Source organism: Ranitomeya variabilis, chromosome 1 (assembly GCF_051348905.1).
Source record: "Ranitomeya variabilis isolate aRanVar5 chromosome 1, aRanVar5.hap1, whole genome shotgun sequence".
NCBI lineage: Eukaryota > Metazoa > Chordata > Amphibia > Anura > Dendrobatidae > Ranitomeya > Ranitomeya variabilis.
Genome location: NC_135232.1, coordinates 12419511 through 12431737, shown reverse-complemented (window position 1 = coordinate 12431737; position 12227 = coordinate 12419511). Strand labels below are relative to the sequence as shown.

The 12227-nt window shown below is 41.2% G+C and overlaps 1 protein-coding gene across 1 annotated transcript in view; it reads left to right on the top strand.

The window, feature by feature from the left end:
* LOC143793582 (uncharacterized) overlaps window positions 1–3635 on the top strand; it is an 83567-nt gene extending 79932 nt beyond the window's left edge. The window contains 2 exon segments of the mRNA XM_077280658.1: window positions 487–587; window positions 1008–3635. Of these exon segments, the coding sequence (XP_077136773.1) occupies window positions 487–587; window positions 1008–2236 (1330 nt within the window). The 3' untranslated portion in view covers window positions 2237–3635.
* The last annotated feature ends 8592 nt before the right edge of the window (window positions 3636–12227 follow it).

Below are 12227 nucleotides of genomic sequence, written 5' to 3'. Positions count from 1 at the left end.
TTGATACATTGTAATATGCTAAACAAGGTTTTATAGGGATAAAATCACACATGCAGGTTTTTTTGGGTAGTTTTAAAGTTAGGATTGTATTAAAAAAGAATGGTGTGTACTTCTCCTTCATGCCGGGTCAAAAATTGTAACTCTGACTGCATCAAAAACTACCATTGTTTGTCCAGCTTTATAGCAATGTTACATCTACTTTGGTTAAAGACACCTACAAAATCTCCCTTTAATTTTAACAGAAAATCTCATTAGGAATTCTGAGGGAAACATCATTTTCCTGCTAAATTATAAGCTAGAAGATGACTACATGAAGCAGCACTCTTCAGAAGAAAATCTAATTACCCCTGATGTAAATCTAGGACTCTACAGTACAGATGTAACACATAAACCCACTAATCATGAGGAATCTTCTCCTCACCAATCTCAGATTGTTGCCACAAGTCCAGATCAGAAAGTGGGCAACAAGTTTCAATGTGGTCAGTATGGAAAATACTTTAAAAGAAGATCAAGTCTTCATACACATAGAAGAATTCACACAGGGGAGAAACCATACTCCTGTTTGCAATGTGGGAAAACTTTTAAAGGTAAATCAATTCTTGTTGTGCATGAAAGGATTCACAAAGGAGAGAAGCCATTTTCATGTTCTCTATGTGACAAGTCATTTATAGATAAATCAGGTCTTGTTAAACATCAGAGAAATCATGCAAAAGAGAAATCATATTCATGTTCAGAATGTGGGAAATGTTTTCTACGTAAATCACATTTTGATAAACATCAGAAAACTCATACAGGTGAGAAGCCGTTTTCATGTTCAGAATGTGGGAAGTCTTATACCTGGAAAATAGATTTTATTAGACATCAGCAAAGTCACACTGGAGAGAAGCCATTTTCATGTTCAGTATGTGGGAAGTCATTCACGGATAAATCAAGTCTTGTTAGACATGAAAGAAGTCACACGAAGGAGAAACCATTTTCATGTTCAGTATGTGGTAAGTGTTTTACAGTAAAATCAGGTCTCATTAGACATGAAAAAAGTCACACAGGGGAGAAACCGTATTCTTGTTCCGAATGTGGAAAATGTTTTACTTGTCAACCAGATTGTGTTAAACATCAGAGAATTCATACAGGTGAGAATCTGTATATATGTTCAGACTGTGGAAAATTCTTTACAGGTAAATCAGATTTAGTTAAACATCAGAGAATTCACACAGGAGAGAAGCCGTTTTCATGTTCAGAATGTGGGAAATGCTTTACACATTCATCTGGTCTTGCAAGACATCAGAAAATTCACACTGGAGAAAAGCCATTTTTATGTTCCCAGTGTGGGAAATGTTTTATTACAAAAACCCAACTTCGGGTTCATCATCGAAGTCACACAGGAGAGAAACCGTTTCCATGTTCACTATGTGGAAAATGCTTTAAGAATAAATCAAATCTTCTTACACACGAGAGAAGTCACACAGGAGAGAAGCCATATTCATGTTCAGAATGTGGGAAATGTTTTACAGATAAATCATATCTTGTTAAACATCAACAGACTCACACTGGAGAGACTTTTTCATGTTCAGAATGTGGGAAATGCTTTATCTGGAAAGTAAATTTTGTTAGACATCAGCGAAGTCACACAGGAGAGAAACCATATTCCTGTTCAGAATGTGGGAAGTCATTTATTGATAAATCAAGTCTTGTTAAACATCAGAGAAGTCACACAGGAGAGAAGCCGTATTCATGTTCAGAATGTGGGAAATGTTTTACACATCAATCAGATCTTGCAAAACATCGGCGAATTCACACAGGAGAAAAACCATATTCATGTTCAGAATGCAAGAAATGTTTTACAGATAAATCAAGTCTTGTTAAACATCAGAAAAGTCACACTGGGGAGAAACCGTATTCATGTTCCGAATGTGGGAAATATTATATGACAAAAACCAAACTTAAAGATCATCATCGAAGTCACACAGGAGAGAAGCCATTTCCATGTTCACTATGTGGAAAATGCTTTGTGAATAAATCAAATCTTCTTACACATGAGCGAAGCCACACAGGAGAGAAGCCGTTTTCATGTCCAGAATGTGCAAAGTGCTTTACATATAAATCAGATCTTGTTAAACATCAGAAAATTCACAAGGAAGAGAAACCGTTTTTATGTTCAGAATGTGGGAAATGTTTTACTCAGCAAGCAGATCTTCTGAATCATCAAAAAAGTCACACAAGAGAGATGCCATTTTGATGTTCTGTATGTGAAAAATGTTTTACAAGGAAATCAAAATTTTAAACTTATTAAAGAATTTACATTACTAGTAAACCATATTCTTATTTAGAATGCGAAAAATGTTGTGAATGCACCAAAAAAAAAGATTAATGTATCAGGTTATTCCCAAAGAATAAACATAACACTAAGGGCAGGTGCAGAAAACTATGTATTCTCTCATCCGGGAGAATCAGTGCGATTATGCAATCCAAACTCTGATCAGAGTGTGAACATAGTGTGATTCGATTGCCTCGGAAGAGGAGAAGATGGACAAATAAATATCTCTATTCTGTTAGGCTGTGGAAATCAGACTGCACTCAGATATCATCCTAATGGAGCCCATTAGCATACACAGACTCATTGACTCCAAAGATTGGATCAAACTCTGCTTATAGTGATTTTTTTTTTTCAAGCAGCTCAGTTCATGGATCAAATTTAACTTCTGCACGTACTCCTAATAAAACATTTGTCCAAGCGCGATCTGATGTTTTCTCAGACTGCACTCTGATCGAGAATAAGGCCATATGCATGAGCCCTATCTGCCAATAATATTGTCTTTTGAGTAGAATTAATCTGGATCTGCAAAACATCAAAAGTTTATTTATCTACAATAATCTGAAATTTGTAGAAAAAAGCAATACAGGGAGGAGCAGAGGAACCTTATTTACTTTTAATGCTGTAAAGCTGAATTGTCACCATGAACTTTGTTTGTTAATGTATTCAGATTATCACATACAGCGCAGGAGAGTCAGAAGTTGTGAAACTTTATCTAGACTTTGTATTGTATGTTAACATTAATATTTGAATATGAAACATAAAAAGACTAAACCTAATGAAAGCATGTACGAAATTTCTTTCAATTGTTGCCAAGTCAATTTCTTAAGTTGATTTTCTACCGTTACCCATTCGTACATAGACATCATGGTCGGGAAGGTCTTTCCGGAAATGGACACACACATGTACAACATGGTGACCGAATAAAGATTTCTGCTGCCCCCTTGTTGCTTTTTTGGGGTACATCTTGTCACTCTTACTCCTCCCCAACCCCACACACGTTCCCTCTCCCGACAATGCTCTTATAGTCTGCACTATATTGAATGGCGGTATAACCCGCTAATCCGTTATCGTTCAGGGTGACCGTGCACTGAACACATTTTCTAGTTTAATGCATCCCATACTTGGTAGAATCGTGTAACATGAGCCTCCATTTCCTTGTAATTTAGATAATTTGTTTTAGATCTCCCCAGAAAGGTTGAAATGTTGTTTCGCAAAATTTATGTTGATGGAGTTTGCATTTATATTTGAAAAGATCTTAAAATTGTCAGACTTAAAAAAATAAAAAAAAATAAAAATGCAATTTTCAAGCTTTGAGTTTTTATGCCCTTAAAACAGTCCACACAATAGTTAGTATTTACTTTTGAGCCTACTTTACATCATAATTTTTTTTTAATTACTTTTTATGATGTTAGAAGGGCTAAAAGCTTAGCAGCGATCTTTCTTTTTTTTTTTTCGGTTACATTTACAAAACTTGTATGTCTATAGACCACTACACTTTTGAAGTAAATTTGAGGGGACACACAGCTCTGGCAAAAATTAAGAGACCACTGCACAATTTTATAAAAATCCGCTTCTCTACATATCTGACAGACATTCCATTCCAGTGTCAGTTGAATTCCAACCAGAGTACACCTCATTCTACTTAATGTGCTTCTGATTAGGTGATCACCTGAACCAAATCTTATTTAACGAAGGAAAGTATAAAAAACACCGCTGTGGTGTTCACAATCCTCTTGCAAGAGGACAAGCTGCATGGCAAAACAAGTGCTAGTAATATCCCAAAAGTAATAGGAATGAATAAAATAACTTTTAACCATGCCAAAGGAGTTGAAAAGAAAAGTCTTGAGTGAGGAAAAGAAGGGCTTAATTCTGGCTTTACTAGCAGAGAGACACAGTGAGCGTCATGTTGCCTCCATCCTTAAAATTTCCAAGATGGCAGTCCATTACAACAAGGTCAAGCAGTAGACATTGCGGACAACGAAGCTACAGACCTGCAGAGGGTGAAAACGACTCTCCACTGACCGGGATGACCATCATCTTATTCGAATGTCACGCAGCAACCGCAGGATGACATCAAGTGACCTACAAAAGGAATGGCAGCTGGGGTGAAGTGCACGGGAAGAACAGTTTGTTACAGGCTCCTAGAGGCAGGAATCAAGTATGTAAAGCTAGAAAAAAAGCCTTTCATCAATGAGAAGCAAAAGGAGAGCCAGGCTGAAGTTTGCAAAAGACCATGAGGATTGGACCAAAGATGACTGGGGCAATGTAATCTTCTCTGATGAGTCTAATTTTCAGCTTTGCTCAACACCTGGTTATCTAATGGTTAGATGAAGACCTGGCAAGGCGTACAAGCCACAGGTGTTATGATCTGGTGGCCTAGGAGCAGCATGAGACGTACTCTGGAGAAGGTGGTACCTGTACTGACCACGGACCCTGTACTTAACACCGCAACTAGAAGTAGCCGTCGGATGTACCTGACACTCCCTAGACACTTCGACGCAGCCGGAGGACTAAATACCCCTAGAGAAAGAAACAGAAAAACTATCTTGCCTCAGAGAAAATCCCCAAAGGATAGACAGCCCCCCACAAATATTGACTGTGAGAGGAGAGGGAATTAACATACACAGACTGAAATCAGGATTTAGCAAAGGAGGCCATTCTAGCTAAATAGAAAGGATAGGACAGAGTACTATGCGGTCAGAATTAAAACACTAGAAAATATCCACCACAGAAAATGCAAAATCTCCACATCTAACTATAGATATAGAGGGTATATCTGCATCTCCAGAGATACCAGCTTGGATGAGCAAGTCCTTATACAGACTAAGCTGGACAAGACAAAACATAGAAATGCACTGAACTACAAGGCCCACAGCATGTGGACTGCAAAAACAAAGCCAGAACTTATCTTTGTTGAAATGAACAGCAAAGCAGGAGAGACCAGGCAGAGATGTGAATCCTCCAGGAACAATGGACAACTGGCACTGACTAAAGGGTCAAGCAAAACTAAATAGCCCAGTGGATTACATTAAGTGGACACACCTGATGAAATGCTTCGATCGAAGACAGCAGCGCTACCACTTAAAACCACCAGAGGGAGCCCAAGAGCAGAATTCACAACACACAGGGTCTTGCACCCACTGTGAAATTTGGTGGAGGATTGGTGATTGGGAAGGTTAATCTTTGCGATGGACGTATGAATGAAGCCACATATAAGGTTATCCTGGAAAAAAACAGTTGATTCCTTATGCTCAGGCAATGTTCCCCAATTATGAGGACTGTTTTTTCCAGCAGGACAATGTGCCATGCCACCCAGCTGGTCAATCAAGGTGTGGATGAAGGACCACCACATCAAAGCCCTGTCATGGCCAGCACAATCTCCAGCCCTGAACCCCATTGAAAACCTCTTGGATGTAATCAAGGGGAAGATGGATAGTCACAAGCCATCAAACAAAGAACTGCTTACATTTTTGTACCAGGAGTGGCATAAGGTCACCCAAAAGCAGTGTGAAAGACTGGTGGAAAGCTGCCAAGACGCATGAAAGCTGGGATTAAAAGTCATGATTTCTGAACTCTTCCTGAGGTAAAAAATTAGCATTGTTGTATCTAAATGATTATGAACTTGTTTTTTTTTGCATTATTTGAGGTCTGCGAGCAAAGCATTTTTTTGGTTATTTTGACCATTTCTCATTTTCAGAAAATAAAAACAAAATTTATTGCTTGGAACTTCGGAGACATGTTGTCAGTAGTTTATAGAATAAAAGAACAATTTACATTTTACTCAAAAATATACCTATAAAGAGAAAAATCAGACAAACTGAAAATTTTGCAGTGGTCTCTTAAGTTTTGCCAGAGCTTTATATGTCAGAAAACTGCAAACAAAACACCATTTCAAATCTGCACCCCCAATGTATTCAAAGCTCCATTCCTAAAGTTTAACCCTTCAGGTGCTTTCCAGGACTTAATACAAATGGAAGAAAAAAATGAAAAATTACTTATTTTTGCTAAAATGTTGCTTTAGCCCCAAATTTTTCATTTTCACAAGGGTAAAAGCAATTTCTCCTGAATATGCAGATACACCATATAGTTTCAGAAACTACTGATGGGGCACGGTAGGGCTCAGAAGAAAAGAAGCACTACTTGATTTTTGGAGCTCATATGTAACTGAAATGGACTCCAGATGCCATGTTGCATTTTCAGAGCACCTCAGTGCCAAAACATCACAAGCCTCCACATGTTACCCCATTTTGGAAATTACTCCACTCAAAGAATTCATTCACAGGACGGATGACCATCTTGAACCCACAGGTGCTTCACAGAATGCTATGATATTGGGGCGTAAAATTAAATATTGAATTGTTTTCCACTAAAGTGCTGATTTATCCCAAAATTTCTCATTTTTAGAAGAGCAACAGGAGAAATTGCACAATGGCTTTTGTGGTCCATTATCTCCCGAGTACTACCCCACATGTGGTCAAAAACTACTGTTTGAGCAAGCCGCAGGCCTCAGAAGGGAAATGGAGCTATAACTTTTGGAGTGCAATTTTTAATTGAAGAAATTACAGATGCCATGCCTCATTTGGAGAGCCAAAAACAGCATAATCCCCCAACAAGTAACCTCATTTTCAAAACTGCACCCCTTCAGAAATGTATCTGGTTAGTAGTGAGCATTTCTCAGTCACCCATGACCGCACCATGATAGAGGGAATCCACCCCTCAAGGACAGGAAACCTTCAGGATAAAAAGGACGACACCTTTCTCCACATCAGCTGGAATACCGAGCATGAGAGGCCCTCCAATAGTTAATTACACAACATTATATACAAACCCCCCAAAGAGTGAGACCCACCATCTAGAAGAACAACTTATTATTGTGAGGGAACATAAGGGTGCTCTAATGGGTTCTGAAAAAAACACACTACCGGTAAATAATTTTGTATTTGTAACCCACAGTTGATTTCTGCAAGTTCATAATATCTGTAACTGAAATATTATGATTTTTGTACAAAAAATGTTTTCGCTCAAGATTTCTCATTATGATAGGGGTAACAGGAAATAATTTGACCTCACTTTATGTTGTGCAATTTCTTCTGAGTATACCAATACCCCATATGTGGTGGAAAACTACCTTTTGGGCACACGGCGGGGTGTGTAAGAGAAGTAGCGTTATTTGATTTTTAGAGTGCCAAGTTGTCTGGAATAAATTGTGAATTCCATGTCGCATTTACAGAGCCTCCAAGTTACCAAAACAGCAGAAACTTCCCACAAGTGATCCCATTTTGGAAACTGCATCCCTCATGGAATTCATCTAAGTGTGTAATGAGCATCTTGATAAGTATTGTATAATATTGGGCCTTAAGTATTTCATTTTTTTTCCACAAAAAATGTTTTCGCATCAAATTTCACATTTTTTCAAGTGTATCAAGTAAAAATGGACTCTACACTTATTGTGAAATTTCTCCTGACTATGCTGATATTTGATATGTGTTCAGTAGACTACTGTTTGGGCAAATGTCAGGACTCAGAAGGGAATGAGTGCTATGTGACTTTTGTAGCACATTTTCGATAAATTAAGTTGCAGATGCCAAGTTACATTAAGAGATACCCTGAGAAGCCAAAAGAACAGAATCCCCCAAGTGACCCCATTTTAGAAATTACACCCCTCATTGAATTGATCTAGGGGTGTAGTCAGTATTTTAAACCCACAGGTGATTCACTTTTATAACATTGGACTGTGTAAACAATTACATTTTTTCCACATCTGAGGTATATTGTGCCTACTTTGGACACATCGTGTAAAGATAGCAAATCACTGGAGAAGGACATCCTGGTCAGAATAATAGAAGGAACAAGGAGAAGATTAAGACCAGCAACCCGATGGCTTCATACTATCAACAAGCAATGACGCGGCTGCAGTGGTGGAAAAAAAAAATCACGAGTCTGAGAAAATGGCCTTTAGCTCTTCCGATGTACCACAACTTGGGGCATTGGGGAACCAGCTCATATGGTAGGGACACAACTATTGACACTTATCATCTATTCAAATGCTGAGAGAAAAATGAAAAGCGTCTGACAGCGGAGGAGCATCTGTAAACCATTGTGCAAGAATTGTGCCTCTCATCAGTACAGCACAGGGCAATAGAGCCTCTCCTCTGTACAGGGCACTGGTCACCTGGTACAGCTCTGGGATGACAGGGCACTGGTTCTCATTGGCGAGAACCAACATCATAACATCAGTAACAGATCAGTGGGAAGTGGCTGCTTACTTTGTTGCAGGTTTTGTGCCCAGATTTACTGTGGACCGCTGTTATGAACCGGGGTGTTTGGTTGCCTCAGTTCTTTCTTCAGGGATTTTATTATATTCCACTTCCCAGTTCCGGTTTGGAACTTGCAACTCTCTGGCACCCCCCTCACCCTCAGGTCAGTCAGGGAACTGCACTGTCATGATTCCCCAATGGCGAGGGATAGCACAGGACAAGCAAAGTATAACAAATATCGGACGAGCTCTAGGGTGATGGAACCTGGGCTGACCGCTGCCCTACGCCTGACAAACGCAACTAAAGATAGCCAGGGAGCGTGCCTACGTTGGTTCTAGACGCCACGCACCAGCCTAAGAGCTAACTAGTACTGCAGAGAAAACAAAGACCTCACTTGCCTCCAGAGGAATTAACCCCAAAGGTATAGTTGCCCCCCACATGTATTGACGGTGAAATGAGAGGAAGGCACACACATAGAGATGATGTATATAGCTTTAGCAAATAGAGGCCCGCTGAAAACTAGAAAGCAGAATGATACAAAAGGGGACTGAGCGGTCAGCAAAAAACCCTAATCAAAAATACCATCCTGAGATTACAAGAACCCATGTGCCAACTCATGGCACATGGGGAGAACCTCAGTCCACTAGAGCAACCAGCTAGCATAGAGACATTCTAAGCAAGCTGGACCAAAAACCAAACAACTGAAAATCAGCACTTAGCTTATCCTGAAAGATCTGGGAGCAGGTAGGCAGGAACCAAACAGAGCACATCTGAACACATTGATAGCCGGCAAGGGAAATGACAGAAAGGCCAGGTAAAATAGGAAACACCCAGCCTCTGATGGACAGGTGGAAACCAAAGGCCGCAACCCACCAAAGTCACCCAGTACCAGCAGTAACCACCAGAGGGAGCCCACAAACAGAATCCACAACAGTACCCCCCCCTTGAGGAGGGGTCACCGAACCCTCACGAGAACCCCCAGGGCGATCAGGGTGAGCTCTATGGAAGGCGCGGACCAAATCAGTCGCATGAACATCGGAGGCGACCACCCAGGAATTATCCTCCTGACCATAACCCTTCCACTTAACCAAATACTGGAGTTTGCGTCTGGAAACACGAGAATCCAAGATCTTTTCAACAACATACTCCAATTCTCCCTCCACCAGCACCGGAGCAGGAGGCTCGACCGAAGGAACAACGGGCACCTCATACCTCCGCAACAACGACCGATGGAACACATTATGAATAGCAAACGATGCTGGGAGATCCAAACGAAAAGATACAGGGTTAAGAATCTCCGAGATCCTATAAGGACCGATGAACCGAGGCTTGAACTTAGGAGAAGAGACCTTCATAGGGACAAAACGAGAAGACAACCACACCAAGTCCCCAACAAGAAGTCGGGGACCCACGCGGCGACGGCGATTAGCAAACTGCTGAGTCTTCTCCTGAGATAACTTCAAATTGTCCACCACCTGATTCCAAATCTGATGTAGCCTGTCCACCACCACGTCCACTCCAGGACAATCCGAAGATTCCCCCTGACCAGAGGAAAAACGAGGATGAAACCCCGAATTACAAAAAAAAGGAGAGACCAACGTGGCAGAACTACCCCGATTATTAAGAGCAAATTCGGCCAGTGGCAAAAAAGCAACCCAGTCATCCTGATCAGCAGAAACAAAACACCTCAAATAAGTTTCCAAGGTCTGATTAGTTCGCTCCGTCTGGCCATTCGTCTGAGGATGGAATGCAGACGAGAAAGACAAATCAATGCCCATCTTGGCACAAAACGTCCGCCAAAATCTAGACACAAACTGGGATCCCCTGTCAGAAACGATATTCTCCGGAATCCCATGCAAACGAACCACGTTCTGAAAAAACAAAGGAACCAACTCAGAGGAGGAGGGCAACTTAGGCAAGGGCACCAAATGAACCATCTTAGAAAAGCGGTCACACACAACCCAGATAACGGACATTTTCTGTGAAACCGGGAGATCAGAAATAAAATCCATGGAAATGTGCGTCCAAGGCCTCTTCGGGATTGGCAATGATAACAACAACCCACTAGCCCGTGAACAGCAAGGCTTAGCTCGAGCACACACTTCACAAGACTGCACAAAGGTACGCACATCCCTAGACAAGGAAGGCCACCAAAAAGACCTGGCCACCAAGTCTCTTGTACCAAATATTCCAGGATGACCAGCCAACACAGAAGAATGGACCTCGGAGATGACTCTACTGGTCCAATCATCCGGAACAAACAGTCTTTCTGGTGGACATCGATCCGGTTTATCCACCTGAAACTCCTGCAATGCGCGTCGCAAGTCTGGGGATACGGCGGACAATATTACCCCATCCCTAAGGATACCAGCAGGCCCAGTGTCTCCAGGAGAGTCAGGCACAAAACTCCTGGAAAGAGCATCTGCCTTCACATTCTTTGAACCTGGCAGGTATGAAACCACAAAATTGAAACGAGAAAAAAATAACGACCAACGAGCCTGTCTAGGATTCAAACGCCTGGCAGACTCAAGGTAAATGAGATTCTTGTGATCAGTCAAGACCACCACGCGATGTTTAGCACCCTCAAGCCAATGACGCCACTCCTCAAATGCCCACTTCATGGCCAAAAGCTCCCGATTACCCACATCATAATTGCGCTCGGCGGGCGAGAATTTTCTAGAGAAGAAAGCACATGGCTTCATCACCGAGCCATTAGAACTTCTCTGTGACAAAACCGCCCCCGCTCCAATCTCAGAAGCATCAACCTCCACCTGAAAAGGAAGTGAAACATCTGGTTGACACAACACAGGAGCAGAAGAAAACCGGCGCTTAAGTTCCCGAAAGGCCTCCACGGCCGCAGGAGACCAATCAGCAACATCAGCACCCTTTTTAGTCAAATCAGTCAAAGGTTTAACAATACTGGAAAAATTAGCAATGAACCGACGATAAAAATTAGCAAACCCCAAGAACTTCTGAAGGCTCTTAACAGATGTAGGTTGTGTCCAGTCACAAATAGCCTGAACCTTAACGGGATCCATCTCAATAGTAGAAGGAGAAAAAATGTACCCCAAAAAAGAAATCTTCTGGACTCCGAAGAGACACTTTGAGCCCTTCACAAACAGAGAATTGGCCCGCAAAACCTGAAACACCTTCCTGACCTGTAGAACATGAGACTCCCAGTCATCAGAAAACACCAAAATATCATCCAAATACACAATCATAAACTTATCCAGATATTCACGGAAAATATTGTGCATAAAGGACTGAAAGACTGACGGAGCATTGGAGAGTCCAAAAGGCATTACCAAATACTCAAAATGGCCCTCAGGCGTATTAAATGCGGTTTTCCACTCATCACCCTGTTTTATCCGCACCAGATTATACGCACCACGAAGATCTATTTTAGTGAACCACCTAGCCCCCTTAATGCGAGCAAACAAATCAGTAAATAAAGGCAATGGATACTGGTATTTGACTGTAATCTTATTCAGAAGGCGATAATCTATACAAGGCCTCAGGGAACCATCTTTTTTTGCCACGAAAAAAAAACCTGCTCCCAGAGGGGACGAAGATGGACGAATATGTCCCTTTTCCAAGGACTCCTTAATATAATTCCGCATAGCAGTATGCTCTGGCAGTGACAGATTAAATAAACG